General features: G+C 35.6%; 1 protein-coding gene across 1 annotated transcript in view; it reads left to right on the plus strand.

Moving 5' to 3' along the window:
• The window catches only part of MMS22L (MMS22 like, DNA repair protein), a 113,565-nt gene that overhangs the window by 88,207 nt on the left and 6,100 nt on the right, over window positions 1-19,258 (plus strand). The window contains exons 19-23 of the mRNA XM_081044935.1: window positions 678-837; window positions 4,767-4,936; window positions 8,068-8,279; window positions 11,259-11,422; window positions 18,975-19,071. Of these exons, the coding sequence (XP_080901061.1) occupies window positions 678-837; window positions 4,767-4,936; window positions 8,068-8,279; window positions 11,259-11,422; window positions 18,975-19,071 (803 nt within the window). The remainder of the gene's footprint in view (window positions 1-677; window positions 838-4,766; window positions 4,937-8,067; window positions 8,280-11,258; window positions 11,423-18,974; window positions 19,072-19,258) is intronic.

Consider the following 19,258-nt stretch of genomic DNA (forward strand, 5'->3'; position numbering starts at 1 on the left):
ATTTATTTCCTTTCCTCTTTTTCTCACTTCACTGTTCTCCTTACAGCCTCATCTTACATTTCTCTCCATCACCTCCCCATTTTGCCATCTCTGTTCTTGGTTGGTACCTCATCCTTTTTTCCTCTAAGAAAGCTAAAATGGCATCTAATGGCGCATAAAGAGAATTCTGGGGGGAGAAATCAATTCATATCACAAAGCTGAACTTTATAGAGGTCTTAACCTGTATGGAATTGGTAACCTCGCTTGTAGGTCTAACTTGTAGGAATTTGAGGATTTTGAATTCTCAGTTATATACTAGGATGTTTGGAAGTCTCGATGTGATTTAGTTATAAGCTTCTTTTATATCAGTTCCATGTGTCTTTTTATTAATACTTTGCTGAGTCAGATCTTGTATGAATAATTTTTGGTGAATTGATTTTTTTGTTCTTATTTTAACCATAAAAGAAAAATGTTGTTTTTAGTTGCATTTTAATTGTTGTGAACATTTATTGGAAAGTTAAGGATGAAGGCTTAAATGTAAGGGTTGTTGTGGTTTTGTGTGTGTGTGTGTGTGTGTGTGTGTGTGTGTGTGTGTGTGTGTGTGTAGAGAGAGAGAGAATGAGAAATTAATCTTTATTTTTTGAAGTCTGTATTGTATAAAACTTGGAAAGCTAAATCATGATTTTCCTTATTTATAGGCTGTTGGTGTAACTTACGGGAATCTGCAGGAACTTTCTGATAAATCTGCCATGGTCACAAAGTCTTTAGAATACCTTGGTGAAATATTAAAATATATAAAACCTTATTTGGGGAAAAAAATTTCCAGTGCTGGGCTGCAACTGACGTATAGTGTGATGGGTATGTATTTCTGATATTATTAAAATTTTCTGAGTTTGAGTCTATAGTATCATGATGGATAGGAATATACTAATACACTGGCTATATCACTATTCTCCATATAATCATAAGAATAATCTGAAAGACAGTGATTTAGCTAAAAAATAATTCATGTTGGCTTCCAAGTGTATCTCTGTCTTGTCCTACCTTCCTTCAGAACTTTTCTTGTTACACTTGTGTTAATATTGAAATTAATTATGATAAATACAGAAAATAGGTCACCAGCAATTTACTATCAGTACTTTATTGTCAATCACTCACATTGTGAATAACTGGATAATTAAAATGGACTTTTTAAAATGCTTACCTATGCTTTGTTAGATTTTAAAATATCAGAAAACTATTTTATTTTTATGGTTTTCTCTGTATGAAGGAGGTCAGGAAAGAATTTATTATAGCACTAAGGGTATTTATGCTTTAAATGTTTTATTCTTTGAAAAAGAAATCTTTTTCTGTGCCTAGTCTGTAACACCAGAGTTCAATCTTCTTTAGGAAGTAAGTAATTTGAATACCTTTGTTCACTGAAACCGTGTTGCTAACTAAAAATAGGAAGTGGATAAAGGGAAATGAGAAGGATTTCTTTAGAAGTTTTTATACAGAATTTAAGTTTTTGTTTTTATTTCTCTGTGGCCTAAACCTTCTATCTGTTCCCTTTCATCTTATAAACATATGAATAAACCTGATTTGGGCTGTATGAAACCTTTTATCTTTGTTGTGAAAAATAAAGGAGAATGCAAAAGTGTGTAAATATGGATGGTTTAGAATGTAGTGAAAGATATAGTAACAATTCAGGCATCTTAACTTTAGAGAAAAATGTGAGTGAAAATTTACTATAAATTTAACATAGTAAAATCTAGATTAATAAGCATTTCAGCTTTTAGGCTTATAATGCTAAATGTATGATTTCAGGGAGTATCTTTATTTTACATATATGACAGTCTTATCAGGAACTGCAGAATCATTTTTGGATTGGTAATATGTCGACCCAGGACAAAAGTGTTCTTTTGAAGAACTGAGGGCCTTGTTTGTTTTGTTAAATGGTTGATTTTTGATTTGATGGCAGTTAGATCTATATTCTTTTGTCTAGATCTGAGAGACTGAGAAGAGAGTATACGGCTACAGTGTTGCTCATTTAATTCATTAGAAATTAGAGACAGATAACTTATTGTCTTCTATTATGTAAAAGGTTTAGAACAAAATGGAGAAAGAGCAGATATAAACTGTGGAGAGTTCGAACCTATTTTAAGTGTGCAGGGTTATGGTATCATATCCACTTGAGAGAAAGAGTGTAATAACTGAAATTTTGGGCTTTTTTCACCTTGCCAGTTCTTAACTGGGGATACCTTTGCTGTTCATTTGCAAGGTGCAAACTGTTGATAAAATTGCCCTTCAGATTAAGGCATCGGGGATCTTAATTGTAGTACAGTAATTTCTGATAAAGCAGGATTGATGGATCAGTAATATCTTCAACTTTCCCCTTTGAATCATTTTTTTGTTTGTTTTTTTCTCATTCTTTATGTCTTTTGCTTTTCTGTTTCCATGCCTTTCCTTTTGATCATCCCTCTCTCCTCAGTAAGTCTTCGCCTTTTGTCTTTGTAATTGAAATTCTACCCATGTCCCTTCAGTGCCCAGCCCACTGTCCCACCTTTCTTACTACACTTCCAAGTGGACTTGATCTCCCTGATTGCGCTTCATCTGGCCTTATGACATTTTTTGTAGTTTGACATTTATTATAATTTGTGTACTTAGCGTGTCTTATCTAAATGTTAAACCTACTCATGGTAGTGGCCATAGTTTTTGAACTTTTCATTCCTGTCATTATGTTGTATTTTGAACAAATCAAAACATTTACTCTATGTGTGTGTGAGTGCGCATGCGCGCATTCGTGTGTGTATCAGGCACTGGATTGGGAGCTGGGGATACAGCTGGGGACACATCAGTTGAAGAGCTTCTCCAATGTAGGAGATGGAATGTACTAAATAAATATTTCTGGAATTTAATTATTTTATAAAGCTAGCTAATAGTACATAATGTATTTTTTAATGTTCCTAAATGAGTAAAGTTCCTATACATTTAAAAATTATTGTAATGATCCCAATCTTCATTTTTTTAAAGCATAACATATGCATGCAGTAGACATAAGTAAATACCTAAGGACTTTCATAGTGCATCTCTTTGAATTGTGGGAGTACATTACCCACAATTTTTCTCTGTTTTCAGCTTCATCAGTAAATAATATGTTTATAGGCAGGAAAACGACTTGGTTTTACACAGAGCTACATGATGTATTTAAACTTTTCCCAAAGTTTTTTATTTAAAAAATTTCTTTCTTTGCATGTTTACTACCACACACACTCAAATATTCTTTACTGAAACTTAAAAAAGGTAGAGTTCTGCTATAGCAGTAAAATAAATGTATCACTTGTGTCTTCTATGAACTCATAAAACTTAAGGTGTTCAGCAAAGCATTTTAACCACTGCCGAAAATGAAATACAAGGGTCGATGATGCATTTTTGGTTGGAAGGCCCTTGCTCTTTATAAGTTAGCACACGTGTGACACCTAAGAGTGATATGAATCATTTCAGATGTCAGTGACAATGGCAGTTCCTCTTGTGGGTATATTAATGTTAGTTAGAATGTGAGTTCTTCTTACATTGCTGTCATTTTCAAGATTTTCACCTACTGGAAAAATGAGGAGCAAGCCAGCATTATTTAAAATATTGCTAAGTGAGCATTGTGTTTCTTTATGATTGATTATTGTATTTCTTTTTACAACAGAAGATTAATGTTGCCGTTTGTTCTTAGAAGTGTTTATTGGTTGGGTTTATTTTTTTTAACATCAATATACTCTTCTATAAGCATATTTTTGTGTTCCTTCAGAGCTTGAATTTTAAACTTTGTGTTTTATGAAAATGACTTAATTTTATCACCTTTTTTGCTTTCCAAGATGAAATAAAATATAAAAGTTTATGTGATACATGTACCGCGGTGCTATTTGGACAAGCACTTAGTGATCTTTTAAATTCGTTTTTTCAGTAAAGAAAACTTCGATAGCAGTAATACACTCTAATGGGAATTATATAACTGCTTTTGATTACTTTATTAAACAAAGGGTGCTCATTTGTTAAGCTTACTATCGTCAAATGTAGCAACTGACAGACTCCTAGCATTAAGAAACCATAATATAGCTCACATAGTAAAGATATCTGTTTCTCTTCTTTCAGAATTAAAATTTAAACTCCCTATTTGTTTATGTTAAACGATTGTAAGTTACAAAAAGTGAAGTTCAAAGAGTTTAAATGATTGCTTCAAGGTATTACACCTAATCCTTTTTTCCTATTTTAACAATTGAATTTAGTTATGCCTGTTCTTGTTGCAAACTGGGTTGAGATAGCATATAAAATTGTATGTAAGATAAAATTAGAAAGACATAAGAATATCAAAAAAAAAATGTGGAGTAATACGATGAAGCCCATGGAAAAGTAAGTATACACATAATAGCGTAGTGTATGATCTTACAGTGTTCTTAAAGTTGGATTGTAAATTTGCCTCTGAGTTTCCTAGCAGCCAAAACAAAGAGAAGGCTTATTAATTGCTACACATAATGTATAACCAAGTCACATTGTGTGTGAGAGTGTGTATATATTAAATACCATTTTCTCGGGAAATGTATGTTTTTCTTGGCTCAGAACTCAGAGAAATTTGTGTCTTTAGTGGAAATACAATACTTGACAAGATCTTTTGACTCATAATAAATGTTTCTTCCTCTTACCTACTTTAACTTGTTCCTGTGTGCTTTAAATAATACGTTTTTTAGTGAAATGACAAAATTTTCTAGTTGGAAGAAAACCTTAAAAGCTTAACTGCTGTTATTGCTCTTCCTTATTAGGAATTCTTGTTAAATCGTGGGCACAGATCTTTGCCACCTCGAAAGCCCAGAGGTTACTGTTCCGGATCATCGATTGCTTACTGCTGCCCCATTTGGTGTTACAGCAAGAGAAGGAGCTGCCTGCACCTATGCTGACAGCAATTCAGAAGAGTCTTCCTTTCTTTCTCCAGGTATAGTAAGCGTGGCTGTTTGAAAGTTAAAAAGGAAAAAAAAAAATGGAAACTTTGCCTTAACACAGTTTACTAACTGCAGATATAAAAACCATACACTGTAATCTCCAAGTGTACAGTGGCACTTCCACTTTTGTATTTGTCTCTGAAAACAAATATGGAGAAGGCAAAATCTCCACCCTCAAGAAGCTTCAAGTTGAGAGAAGAGGCTGACTAGCGTAGACGCTTAGAGTTGTGGTGTGCTCAGTATTTTTCTTAGAGGCCTCGATTGTCTGTCAGTCAGACTGAGACAAGGAAATGTGAGAAAAGACACTGTAAAGGATATTCTTTGTCAAAGAGCACCGTGGGTAGGAGTTGAAGTTCTATTTCTGTCAGAGGGGATCAGCATGTAAAGGGCATGCTTTTTATAAGGAAATATGACATGTTGGGGGAAAGCAGATAATTCTGTTGTGGCTGAAGACTCATATACGAGGAGCCACATAATGGACAGCTATATATGCCGTGGTAAGAGGTTTGGACTTGTTCTTTTCTGTGGGGACTATGGATGGATTTGGAGCAGAGAAGTGGGAGTGACATATATTTACATTTTAGAAAGGTGATTCTGGTGGCAATGTGTATGATAGTTGGTGTGGAGGTTAGATTGGAGACTTGGAAAGCAGTGAGGAGTTCATTATCTGAAGGTTTTGAAGTAAGGCAGTGGGTGTGGAGCTCAGTAGATTTCACACTAGAGCTCAGAAACAGTTAGGAGCTCCAGTCGAAAAGACTTGCTGAGTGAGTGTGTGGAGCAACAGAAAAAATAGCATACTTTCTAGATTGAGAGTGGCTGCTTCTGTAGATAGTGGTGCTACTAACTGAGATGAGAAACGCTGGAGATAAAGCGATGCAGGTAGAATTTTTGAATAGCTTTCGTTTGAGGTGCTGGGGAATATCTAGGTAATGATGTCCAGCAGGCACTTAGATCTGTCATTCAGGAGAAGGGACAGGTCTGGATGTGTCCTTTGTTCTTCATTAGTGTTTGACACTGAAGATAAGTGCTTCTTAATTTGTGTTACAGCAAGGGAAGCTGAGGAGGGAGGGGAGAATAAATTGTGATTAGGTAATAAGCAGTCTCTTCCACAGATGAATTTTTTTAAAACAGATTTTTACGATTTCAAAGACATTTAAAGTTGGCTCTTTAATTTTACATTCATAACACCATTTAAAACAAATTTTAGTGTGTCCACCAGCAGGAAGATAAAGTACTGCCAACGCCACAGAGGGAGGTGGGATATCATGGGCTGCTGAAGGGTCTTGTGTGCTTGTTCCATGCAGCCCTCTTAAGCCCAAATTGTACATTTAATAAAAATTCTTATAAACTTTCAAAGTTGGAAATTAAAAATTTGGTGAATTATCCATTTGACAGAATTGACTTGGAGCTGTATCATTAATTTCTTGAAGGTACCCAGCTTTCCTGTTCAGAATTTTCAAAACATATCTATTCCTTCATCTTCTGATTTAATGTGCTTTTCTTTAAACAAAGCATTGAAGAAATGAGGTAGAGGGGTGTCCCTTTATTTTTATAAAAATTGTTTGTTTAGTTGCTGGTGTTTTAACAGCTCTACGCTAGTTTTCATTACAAATACCCTTTCAAAATTTCTTATTGGATAAATATTTATACCTAAAATGGAGACATACACATTTCTAATTATTTCTCTGGAAAAACACATTGTGAATCATCAAGTACTCAATCAAATTATAAGTGAACTTTTAGAACATAATTTGTTGTTGTGTGATTATCTGTATTTAGTAATATGTAATATTTAATAACACTGGCAGAAAAAAATTCTGTTTCTCAGGGTATTGGTTTAATTGTAAGTATCAAATGCTGTACTCTATATGAAAGTATTTTGCTAAGTTCTCTACAAAAGGAAGAGATTAAATAGACAGACATGTAATACGACATTGTAAGTTTTGTGGGACCTTGATCAAGCTCTTCATATCTCTAAACCTGTTTCCTCAGCTGTAAAATTTGAACTATAGTAACACTAATTCAGTGGTTTTTTTGAGACATTTAAATAAAATAATGAATAAAAACCATGTGGCACAGTGCCTGACAAATGAAAACCTCAATATAAATTGTTATTATTCTGAGTCAATCTTCTGCACTTCTCTCCTCAATTTTTTGTTGTTGTTATTTTCTAATTTCTTTTTTTTTTTTAATTTATTTATTGGGGTGACAATTGTTAATGAAATTACATAATTTCAGGTGTACAACTCTGTATTACATAATCTATAAATCCCATTGTGTGTTCACCACCCAGAGTCAGTTCTCCTTCCATCACCATATATTTGATCCCCCTTACCCTCATCTCCCACCCCCCCACCCCCCTTACCCTCTGGTAACCACTAAACTATTGTCTGTGACTATGAGTTTTTGTTTCTCATTTGTTTGTGTTGTTTTTGGTTTATATACCACATATCAGTGAAATCATAGGGTTCTCTGCTTTTTTTGTCTGACTTATTTCACTTAGCATTATACTCTCAAGATCCATCCATGTTGTCACAAATGTTCCTATATCATCTTTCCTTAACGCCGAATAATATTCCATTGTGTATAATACCACAACTTCTTTATCCATTCATCTATCGAAGGACATTTTGGTTGTTTCCAATTTTTTTTTTTTTTAAATTATCACCTTTCTTAACATGGAAGATTTTTCGCATCAACTTTTGTAGTCTTACTCAGACAAATGATCAGTGCCCTACCTTAAAAATACTGACCTAAAAACGTATCTTATAATTTTGAAATTACAAATATATGTAGTCGCTGAGTGTGGTGGTCAAATTTCCTGAGGAGGAGGGGAAGAAGGACACTTCCTTTGCCTTCCTGCGCTTTTCCTGCTTCCTTGCTGTGCCCCACAGGCAAGTATGTTTGGTTAGACACCGCAGCATTGATGTCACCAAGCTCAGCAACTCCCTGAACTTCATATAAACGTTATCTACTGATAGTGGGCCGTGTCCTTGTGGATTGTGATCAGTTACAAATTCTGACATAAATATCAAAGCAGGGGACAAAATTAGTAGGTTGCTAAATATTTTTTATATTTCCTTCTCTTTTAATATTTCCATCTCTCTTTCTTTTCCCTGTGTAGGGCATATGTGTCGTGTGTTGTCAGTCTCAAAATCCAAATGCCTATTTGAATCAATTGCTGGGGAATGTTACTGAGCAGTACATCGGGCGGTTTCTTCCAGCCTCGCCACAGCTTTTAGATCTTGAACAACATCCTGTTTTATTGGCGCTGAGAAACTCGACCGCGGGTGCACCGATGTCACAGCTAAAGAAATGCATTGTACAAGTCATAAGGTAGATGTAAATATTAAAGCTAAGTGGTATTTACGATATATTAGTCTTTATTGAAAAGTAGCACAGCATCTCAAAAGTTTTCCCATCTCATAGGATACTGGTGGTTTAGAAACTTCTTTTTTCTGAGAAGCATTATCTAAGATTTTACTGAAATGACTTTCACTCATGGCGGCCTAAGACAATCTTCTTTAGATTGCTTGTTTTCTCCACATAGCAATTATTTTCCTTATTATTTTCCATAATTCCTTATAAGCATTTTGTGTCTTAAAGGCATATGTATATATGTTTTAGTTTTTATTAGATAAACTAATTGTGTTTTGTACTGCATAAGATACAGTAATTGTATTTTATAAAAGTTTACAAGTGAAAATAAGATTCTAATATGAAAAAGGAAGCTATATGAAGTCCTATTTTCTTAGTCTAGTCTCTGTCTTAGTAACTCAGTTTTATTATTTGGCAGACAAATAAATGAAACTTCCAAGATTTTCTACTAAACTCCATACCTTTTACCTGTAACATTAGAAGATTCAATAATATAATAGAAATGACCTTTCCTTTGTCTTCATAGAGTATTTACCTTCATATGAAATCAACTTTTAAACTTTAAGATGCTATGGTGAAATATATTATTCTTATCTAATATTTTTTTCTGTTTTTAATGACTTGATGGTTTTAATGACCTAATGTTATCCATCACCTCTTTACGGAATTCCATCTCTAAAATTTTTTCTTTTTTCTAACCATTTTTTAATTTGTGTTCCTAGTGTTCTGTCACTCAGGTTTGGAAGCTTTATGGTCTTGGTTCCCTGTCCTTTGCCACCCTTTGCCAAATAATTGTTTCCTTCCTTCTTTTCGCATCTTTCTTTCCTTACACATTAGACCTAGAATATTGCCCAAGTCACCTAACTACTTTTACTATCTCTAGTCTTTTCTTCCCGTCCAGCCTAAATAATGCCTCAGATTACTTTTCCTGCAATACTGTTCCATTGTGACACTTTCCTGCTCCCAGACCTTCATTTGCTCCTTTTTTGCCTGTAGAATAAACTTCATACACCTTAGTTCTCCATGATATGTCACTTAACTTTTCCATGGCATCATATCATATACAAACCCAAATGAGATCGGTTTAGTTATTGTCCCTCCCAAATGCTTTACGTTTCCCTACAGTACAACTTTGTTCATACCATTTTCTCCATTAAAACACCATCCCTCTGGACTAAATTCTACCTAGACTTTATAAGACCTACACCTATTATAATATCTCAGTGTACCATGATGCTTCTTTCCTTCTTTGAAAGTCATATGCTCTATACAATTCAGTTTGCAGAATTGTAACATTTCTGCTTTACTTGTATCTAAATTGCCAATAAGATTGTAGTACTCAGAGTGCGGTGCTAATTAACACCACGGTTGCTGGTCTGATCCCCACATGGGCCACTGTGAGCTGCGCCCACCTTAAAAAAAAAAAAAATTTGTTGTACTCTACCACTGTATATGAGACACTATAAGTAATTTTATTACAAAGCAAATGACAAGTGCTGAAGTGAAATTAAATCCTTCAGGTCGAAAAACTGTTTTAAAGCCAGTTATTTAGGATACTGGCTGCTTTAGCTGATTTTCCTATTTACCAGTGAAAACATTGTTCTCATGATTTCTAGATGAAGACCCAAAAATGTAACAATTCCTTTTTTTTTTCTTTTTTAAATACTCAGGGGAAAAAAATAGAATTTGCCTCCTATGCCTTCCTCCGTTCAATGCTTCTCTACTGCTTCCGTTCCCCAGCCTAATTAGACCTGCATCCTCTGAATTCCCGAGAATTCTGGGCTTAGTTTTCAAAGCACCTATCACACTATATATTACGATAGTTTTTTTTTCCCCTTGTTCGACTTTTCCTCTGGATGCTGAGCCCGTTGCTTTCAGAGACCATAGTTTACTTAACTTTACATTCTTGTTCTTAGACTTGTACCTGGTATACCATAGGTACCCAATAAATGTTTATTCTAGGCATTAGAAATTCAACAGTGAACAAAAAAGACAAAACCCTTACCCTCAAAGAATGAATGAATCTTCTAAGATGTAATATTTGTTCAAGTTACTGCTATGGAATAGAAATTATGATGAAGCCAGAGTATCTGCCCTGAACAGGTTTATATTTCGTAGTAATTTCTGTGCTTCATTTTGGCAAATTATTATTGCTTTGCAAATATATGTGGATGTCTAGTTTAAATTTAGCTGCATTTGACAATTTTTCGTATTGTCTAGACTTTTTAGAAACTAATTCCTACTTTCATTTATTCACCTAACAAAAATACACTGAACACCTGTTATGAGCCAAGACCTATTCTAAGAGGTAGAGACACAAAAGTGAGTCAGATAAATTATCTTTATGATCTATTTTGAGTTCTAATGCTAAAAGTTGTCCTTCTTTGAGAGAAGATATTAAATCTAAATGATCTGTCTGATTCTTTTACTTCCTGTGGGAAAGGAAGAGGTAAAGCCAGAGTGGGGAGCTAATTCCCAGGACACTCCTGTTTAGGGAAATAAGACCCCTCCTAAATCCCTAAATAAATAAATGTGAGGAGAGATTTCTTTATGCAAATTTGACATTAGAGAAAATGTTCATTATAGGGGAGGTGATAGAAGAGATCAGGCCTATATTAGAAAGGAAAAAACAAATTAGCAATTAGATTTTTATTTGGATTTTGATTAAGTTCATTTTAAGACCAGGTTGCTTTAAATTTATTTTGTGTCTGTATTCTACTTTGGCCCTTACAGCACGCCAAAAGGATGCTCAGTCATTGCTTCTAAAATCTTACGTATGAAGATAGCATGCTAAAATATACATTCTTTTTAGAAATTGTGCTTTATTAATTTGGGGGGGGGGTAAAATTTTCCAATGTCTATAAAGTGTGTATCATTTTATTCTGCTCTACTGAAACTTTAAACAGAAGAAAAAAACTAAGTTGTGCTTCTTTCCAGGAAATCCTACTTGGAGTCTAAAGGGTTCTCGCTCCCTCCTCGTTTAGCATCCATTCTGGCCTTCATGCTCCAGCTCTTCAGAGAAACTGATACAGACATTTCTGAGGTCGAACTACTCCTCCCTGGCATCTTAAAATGCTTAGTGTTGGTCAGTGAATTCCAAGGTTAGTTTGAGTTTGTGTTTGCTGTACTTTTCTGTTCACAAATTAAGAAAGTACTCTTGCCTATGAGTTAAATTGATAGTTACAAAAGTATTTGGCCGTTTTATATCAATTTGTATATATCATGGCTAAGGAACAAACTCCAGCTAATAGCTAGCTGAGGCTGAGCATGGTAAAATGGTTAAAACTGGGCATGTTGCGGTCTAGTTTAGTTTGGTTTATTTTTTTCCCCCAAAGCAAATAGTTTACTTCAGGGTTACTTCCTCTAATTAGACTTGTTAACCTCTTAAAGAATGTTGGTTCAATCTGACTCTCCTATTAAATGCAACTTGTTAAATATTAAGTGGTGAGGGGTCAGCATACTTTCTTGTTTCTATTCAGGTTTCTGCTAGAATATCTAAGCTGATTTCTTGGGCAAACGTGAAAGGATCCTTTGATCCTACTCCTTCTGTTTTCAGTCCCCTCAGCCTTACTGCCAGTGATCTCTTTAAAATATCATTTATTTAATTCCCCACAGTGAGTAGCATGCTTTAATAAGCTTATTAGGAATATGTTGAATAGTAGCCATAGTTCTGTCCTAAAGGAGTTTTTCAGTGTAAATAGAATGTTGTGTGTGTGTGTGTTTTATATCATCATAATGTGATTTCTTTGTAAATGCTTCATTTATCTAAGTTCTAATTGCTGATAAGTGAGTACAGTATGTATCCTGAAGAATCTGAGGGCAGCGACCAACATGGTTAGCTGAAAGCTCAAACAGCTCTTTGAAATGTTCTCTTCTTGTTTTTTTAAGATGTTATTGGGGAAAGGGAACAGGACTTTACTGGGGAACAGTGTGTACTTCCAGGACTTTTTTCCAAGTCAAGTTGTTGTCCTTTCAGTCTTAGTTGTGGAGGGCGCAGCTCAGCTCCAGGTCCAGTTGCCGTTGCTAGTTGCAGGGGGCACAGCCCACCATCCCTTGCGAGAGTCGAACTGGCAACCTTGTGGTTGAGAGCCTGCACTCCAACCATCTGAGCCATCCGGGAGCTTATCGGCAGTTCAGCTCAAAGTGCCGTGTTCAATCTTAGTTGCAGGGGGTGCAGCCCACCATCCCTTGCAGAAATCGAGGAGTTGAACCCTCAAACTTGTGGTTGAGAGCCCACTGGCCCATGTGGGAATCGAACTGTTAGCCTTTGGAGTTAGGAGCACAGAGCTCCAACCACCTGAGCCACTGGGCCGTCCCGAAATGTTCTCTTTTATCTCAAAAAAATTATGCATATTTTGTTTTCATCCTTATTTATTTTAGTATTTAACATGATCTTCCTGATCCCAAGCTTGGTTTTGTAAAAAATGTTGTGTAATGTTAATTTAAAATACCCTACTTGCTAGTAACATCCCTTCACTAAAGACTACCCAGATGGACCCCAGACTTTTCTTTAGAAATATTGCCCTCATCGAAAACGTATGCATACTTTTAAATTCAGGGAAAGCCTGTTATATGTACAATACAAAATTTCCTGAGACAGAGTAGACAATATAAAAATTTAGCTAGCCTCTTATTTCAATGATAGTAATAGTTATTGTGAAGGAGACCAGGGTTTGGAAGGTAAATTTTGCCTCTCATATCTAGTGTAAACCAAAATTAATTTTAGACTATAATAAAGAATAAAAAGCATTTATTTGAGCAAAAGGAGCTATATAGTCCAGGAGACATACATTCAGATAGCAACTTGTGCTCCAGTAAGATAAAGTGGAGGCCATCCTTTATAAAGTTCCCAATTTTATGCAAATGAAGTTTCCAAATTGTGCAGTTTTGATTGGATGGGGCAGGTCTCAGTCTGTTGGTTGAATGACGAAGCAGTCTGTTGGTTTCCCTGCAGTGGTTGACTCAGATGGCATAAACAAGCGGGGCATAGTTCGCGAAGCCAGGAGTTCAGTCTGAGGTTCTTCTCAGTATACAGAATATGCGAGAAACCCCTGTCAGCAAATGGGTGCTAGACTCTTAATATTCATAAGATTTAGGCCCTCAGTTGACCAGAGGGAATCAACCTCGGGAGATAAATTCCTTTTCAAGGTTCACATCCAATGAATCTTTGTTCTCGGAGTTTACATTAGCCAATGAATTGTTCACATGTTCAACATAGATGGAACACAGAATTCTCCATCTCCACATTGCTGTCTTTGTGATCTCCAAGGAGCAGCATTAAACACTGGTTTGTGTGCTTAGCTTAGAAAAAATTCTGACTCTCCTTGTCTCAAGGTTTAAAAGGACAATTCATAAAATCATAGAAAATGTTCCTAAATGATTCAGCACATGTACTCCTAGGTATATATGCCCAAGGGTATTTTAAGCACATGCCCACTCTAAAACCTGTGCTAGGAGCTTGAGGAGTTCCACTGCAACGTGAGGAGCTCTGACAACCTGCTCCCAGCAAAACTGGTGAACATTAAAACACTTAAATTCTCTGGAAATAGTCTAAGGATATACAGCACATGGGGAAACATTTATTGAAGGAAAACCTAAAACTTGGTGGTAAGAACAGCAAGAATCTGTGGTACTTGAACCAAGATCTCTTCTCACAGCTCAGTAAGATGGAAAGTCTACTCCAGACTGGTAAATCCAAGAACAGAGGGCTTCCTCTCTCCCCAGCTCCCAGTTGGAGGGCTGTTATCATCCTGTGAGAGGCAGGCTATCAACATTCCTCATCTTGCCCCACACTACGTGAGGCTGAGATTCCATTCTAGGCAGGTATGGTTGAGAAGAGGGGGCTCCATTCTCCTGCGCAGCCCCCAGTCATGGCATGGCTGCAGTACATTGAGTTCTACACCACTGAGAATATAGGGGTGCCGATCGTTTTTGCTACAGCTTAGAGGTGGGGGTTCCATCCCAAGAGAAGCCAGCGGAGGGGACCTGGGGCTGCTGCCCCTGCTTCCACAAGCATCCAGCTTCTGAAGTGGGTGTGTCACCCAGAAACTGGTAGGCACCATGATCCCTGTCTCAGCACCAGAGCCCTGCCTCTGAGGTTTTGCCTGGAACTCTGAACCTCTCGGAAAGGAACTAACATCATTTGCAACTGAATGTGAAAAAGTTCCAGCCTGAGGGTGCTGTGAAAAACAGTGATGTTTGTGGTGAAAAGCAGTTAGTAGAAGAATAACAGAGTCATTGGAGATACTAGCTAAGGTAACGTGCAAGCCAGCTAGTTTGGTGAAGAATTGGTGAAAGAGACAGCTGGATAGAGCCCTCAGGTCGGGATAGATCCCAAACACTAACCTCAGAAACTATCCCTTTTAAAAAGCTAAAACTTGATTAGATAAGCCTGGAAAGCATTTATGCCCACTGCATTATCGAAAACAATACTATAATCAGCCAGCAATTAGTGGAGCTTAGCAGCTGGATGTGGTCAGGGAAAGGAACCAAGAGAGCACTGTCTCAAGATCTATCCCTTCGTGTATATATACCACACTTTCTTTCCATGTCTTGGCACCTGTAAAGAAAGCTGAAATGAACATCGAAGCACATACATTTTTATGGATAAGTGGTTTCAGATTTTTTGGGTAGATACGCAGGAGAGGGATTGCTGGGTCATATGGTAATTCTAGTCTTAATTTTTTGAGGAATCACCTCACTGCCTTTCATAGCAGGGGTAAGGGGGGTGGTAGATGAGGGTAAATGGGATCAAATATATGGTGATGGAAGGAGAACTGATTGGGTGGTGAACACACAATGTGATATATAGATGATGTATTACAGAATTATACAACTGAAATCTGTGTAACTTTACTAACCATTGTCACTCCAATAAACTTTAATGAGAGAGAGAGAGAGACAGAGAGAGACAGAGAGAGAGAGAGAACCGTCAAAACCACTGTTCCAAAGGAGACTGGGCACACCCAAGGTGATACCACCACCTGAGGAGCAATGTTAGAGGCTTCACACTGGGGGAAGGGGAAAGGAAGAAGTAAACTTCGCGAAAGAAAAATTCCAGTTTCAATAAATAATTTACAAGACATGCAAAAAAGCAGAGACCTATGATCTATACACTGGGAGAAAAGCAGGCAACAGAAGCTACCAGTGAGATCAATCAGATATGGGATTTAATAGATAAAGACTTCAAAGTAGTAGAGGAACAAAAAACAAGACATTTCGAAAACAAAAAGTAAAATGACTGATGTAAATCCAACTATATCAGTAGTAACATTATTTGTTAAAGGATTGAACAAGCCAATCAAAAGGCAGAGATTATCAGATTGATTTTTTTTTTTTTTTAAAGATCTAACTATATTCTATCTTCAGGGAACACGTTAGGTTCAAAGATTGAAAGTAAATGGATGCAAAAGGATACATCATGCAAACTGTTTAACAACAGAAAGCTGGCATGGCTATACTAATATCAAATAAAATAGACATTAGGCCAACCAATGTTCCTAGAAATGGAGACATTTTATAATGATAAAAGAGTCAACCCATTAGGAAGATTTAACAAAACATAGGTGTCCCTAACAACAGAAGCAAAAACTAAGATATGAAGGGAGAACTAGACAACAGTAATGGAGGATTTTTTTGGCTTACAACTCAACATTTACCAGAGAGCTTGAAAGTCATCACTCTCGCCCTTACTGAATCATCAGGGCACCTTTGTCAAAAACAAAACAAAACAAAGGCCACAGACACATGGATTTATTTCTGGACCATCAGTTCTATTCCACTGATCTGTATCTTTATGCCTGTACCACACTGTCATTAGTACTGTTGCTTTGTACTAAGTTTTGAAATTGCCAAGCGTGAGTCTTCCAACTTTCTTCTTTTTCAAGATTGTTTTGGCTATCCTGAGTCCTTTGCAATTCCATATGAATTGTAGAATCAACGTGTCAATTTCTGCAACGAAGTCTGCTGGGATTCTGGTAGGAGTTACATTGAATTTGTAGATCAATTTAGGGAGTATCACCACCTCAGCAGTATTAACTCTTCCAATCCATGAAAATGGCATGTTTTCCCTTTTATTTAGATATTTTCTCATTTCTTTCCACAATGTTTGGGAGTTTTCAGATTATAACTTTGTATTTCTCTTTTGTTAAATTTATTCCTAGTTCTTTTTGATGGTATTGTAATAGAATTATTTTCTTAATTTCATTTTCAGGGTATTTATTGAAAGTATGTAGAAATACAGTTGCTTTTTATATTTTGAATTTTTCTCCTGCAACTTTATTGAGCTTTTTTATTAATTCTAGTAGCTTTTTAGTGGAGTCCTTAGAATTTTCTATACAGGAATCATATCATCTGCGATAGGGATAATTTACTCCTTCCTTTTCAAACTAGATGCCTTTAATTTCTTTTTCTTGCCCTGACTAGAACTTCTACTACAATGTTGATAGAAGTGGAAAGAGTGAATATCCTTGTCTTCGTCCTAATCTTAAGGGAAAGCATCTAATCCTTTCACCAGCATGTATGAGGTTAGCTGTAAGATTTTCATAGATGTCCTTCATCAGATTGAAGCAGTTCTATTCTCGGTTTGTCATTGTATGATGCGCCTCTTTATCCCTGATAATTCTACTAATTCTGAAGTTTGCTTTATCTGAAATTAATATAGCTACTATAGCTTTGTTTTTAATTGTGTTAGTATTGTTTAGTGGATGAACCTTGAAAACATTCTAAGTGAAAGAAGCCAGTTTCAAAAGATCACATGTTAAATGACTTAATTTATAGGAAATGTCCAGGATAGTAAAATCTATAGAGACAGAAAGTAGATTACTGGTTGCTTAGAGGGTATCAGAGGATAGGGAGTGATAGCTAACGTGTGTGGGGTTTCTTTTCAAGGTAAAGAAAATACTGTAAAATTGCTGATCATTGCATAACTCTGTAGATATACTAAAAGCCATTGAATTGTACATGTTAAATGGGTGAATTGTATCATATGTGAATTACATGACATTAAAGCTGTTGTGAAAAAAATCTAAAGAAAAAGAATTACCCAGTTTAAAAAAAAAAAAGCTCAGTGTAATTAGAGACCTAAAGATGGCAATTATTTTTTTTAAATACCCTATACACTAATATCCGTAGCAGTATTATTCATAATAGCTAAAGTGGAAACAACCCAAGTGTTCATCAACTAGTGAATGTATAATAATATGGGGTATATCCATACTATGAAATATTGTTTGGCTGTCAAAATAAAGGAAATGCTGATACATTCTACAGCATGGATGAACCTTAAAACATTGTGCTAAGTAAAAAGAAGACAGTCACAGAAGACCCCATGTTCTATGATTATATGAAATTTCCAGAAGAGTCAAGTCCATAGGGACAGAAAGAAAGTAGATTAGTTGTTTCCGGGGACTGGGGAAGGAAGGAAATGGAGGAAAGACTGTTAATGGGTATAAGGTTTTGGGGAGGTGATGAAATTGTTCTGAATTAGATAATGGTGATGGCTTCATTATAACTCTGTGAGTATACTAAAAACCAATGAATTGTAAAATTTTAAAGGTTCTTTTTTTCTGATATGTGAATTATACCTCAATAAAGCTGTTATTTAAAAAACAGCACTTGCTATTAATATGCTGTGAAGGCTATTTCTTCATGTTTTGGTACTTTTTGCACAGAAGAGCTTTTGGAGTTTGTTTTTTAAGAAAATATCCTTTAAAAAGAACTTGTTATATTGACTCTAGAATTGTATCTAATATGAGTTCTTTTTTCAATAAAGTCAAGTATGTTGTATCTTCTTTATCCACTGTCCTCATGCCATAGAAAACATTACTACTTAATATTAAGTTCATGTGCCTAATGTTTTCTGTGCCTGCTATCATGGATTACTCTCTGATTTTTTTTTTTATTCTTATAGAAAGCACTTTTCCCCCAGCTACTTACATTAAATGTGCCAAAAACAACACAAATTTAGTAGCATTTGGAACATGTTGAATTTTCTATATGCTTTCTTGATTTTTTTTTCCATTTTTATGTACAAGTACATAATTTTAAAGGATTTGGTTAAATATTTAAATAATACAAAAGTTCTTTTTGTAACTTTGCTGTTTGAAAGGAAGGTAGCAACTAAAATAGTTGATATATCTATCTATATCTCTATATCAATACATATTTTTGACTAATTTTAAGTGAAGGTAAGTTGTTGGTGGAGTCTAATTTGCTACATGTATGTTTATTAGTGAATGGGAGGAATATGCTTATGAATTAAAAAAATAATCTTGTCCGCAAATCAGCTGCATTAGTAAAGGCTGTCTTTTCTCAGGATGTAACAGTGCTTGCAGAATTAGGATGGTATAGTCTTTTTTAATATGGGCTCTTTTCTAAGAGAAAGACATATCCTCACATGTAATGTTTTAGTTATAAGATTGTGAAAAATAGACTGTTGAGCTTTTTATATTTTCTAAAAATGAGGAAGACAAATCGGGAGATACACTTTGGAACAAAACAAAAACTCATAACTATTTCATTTTGAGAAGTAACAAGAAAGCATATATATACTTTAAGAAAACAACATATTTTTCTAAATCAAGAGCATTTATAAAAATGAGGATCCAGATGGTCCATTCAGACAGTGTATAATGCTGTACTTTTCCCTTCTAGTTAAAAAGCTAGCCACAGAGAACTTGCAGTACATGGTAAGAGCCTGCCAAGCGGGGTCAGGAGGAGATGCTGCCGCCCGGCTGACTTCAGTGTTTAGGTAACTGGAAAATATGCCAACTGGCAAGGCGACTATCGCCAGCCATTTGACAGCCAACATGTTTTTTAGATAACTGATTATCCAAAACATAATGTGTTACTATGTGTTTATAGTATTTCAATTATTGTATTTTTGGCAGTAGTTTTGTTACATTGTGTGGTTTTATTAAAAAAAATAAACTTGCCAG

Source organism: Rhinolophus hipposideros (assembly GCF_964194185.1).
Source record: "Rhinolophus hipposideros genome assembly, chromosome: 3".
Lineage (NCBI taxonomy): Eukaryota > Metazoa > Chordata > Mammalia > Chiroptera > Rhinolophidae > Rhinolophus > Rhinolophus hipposideros.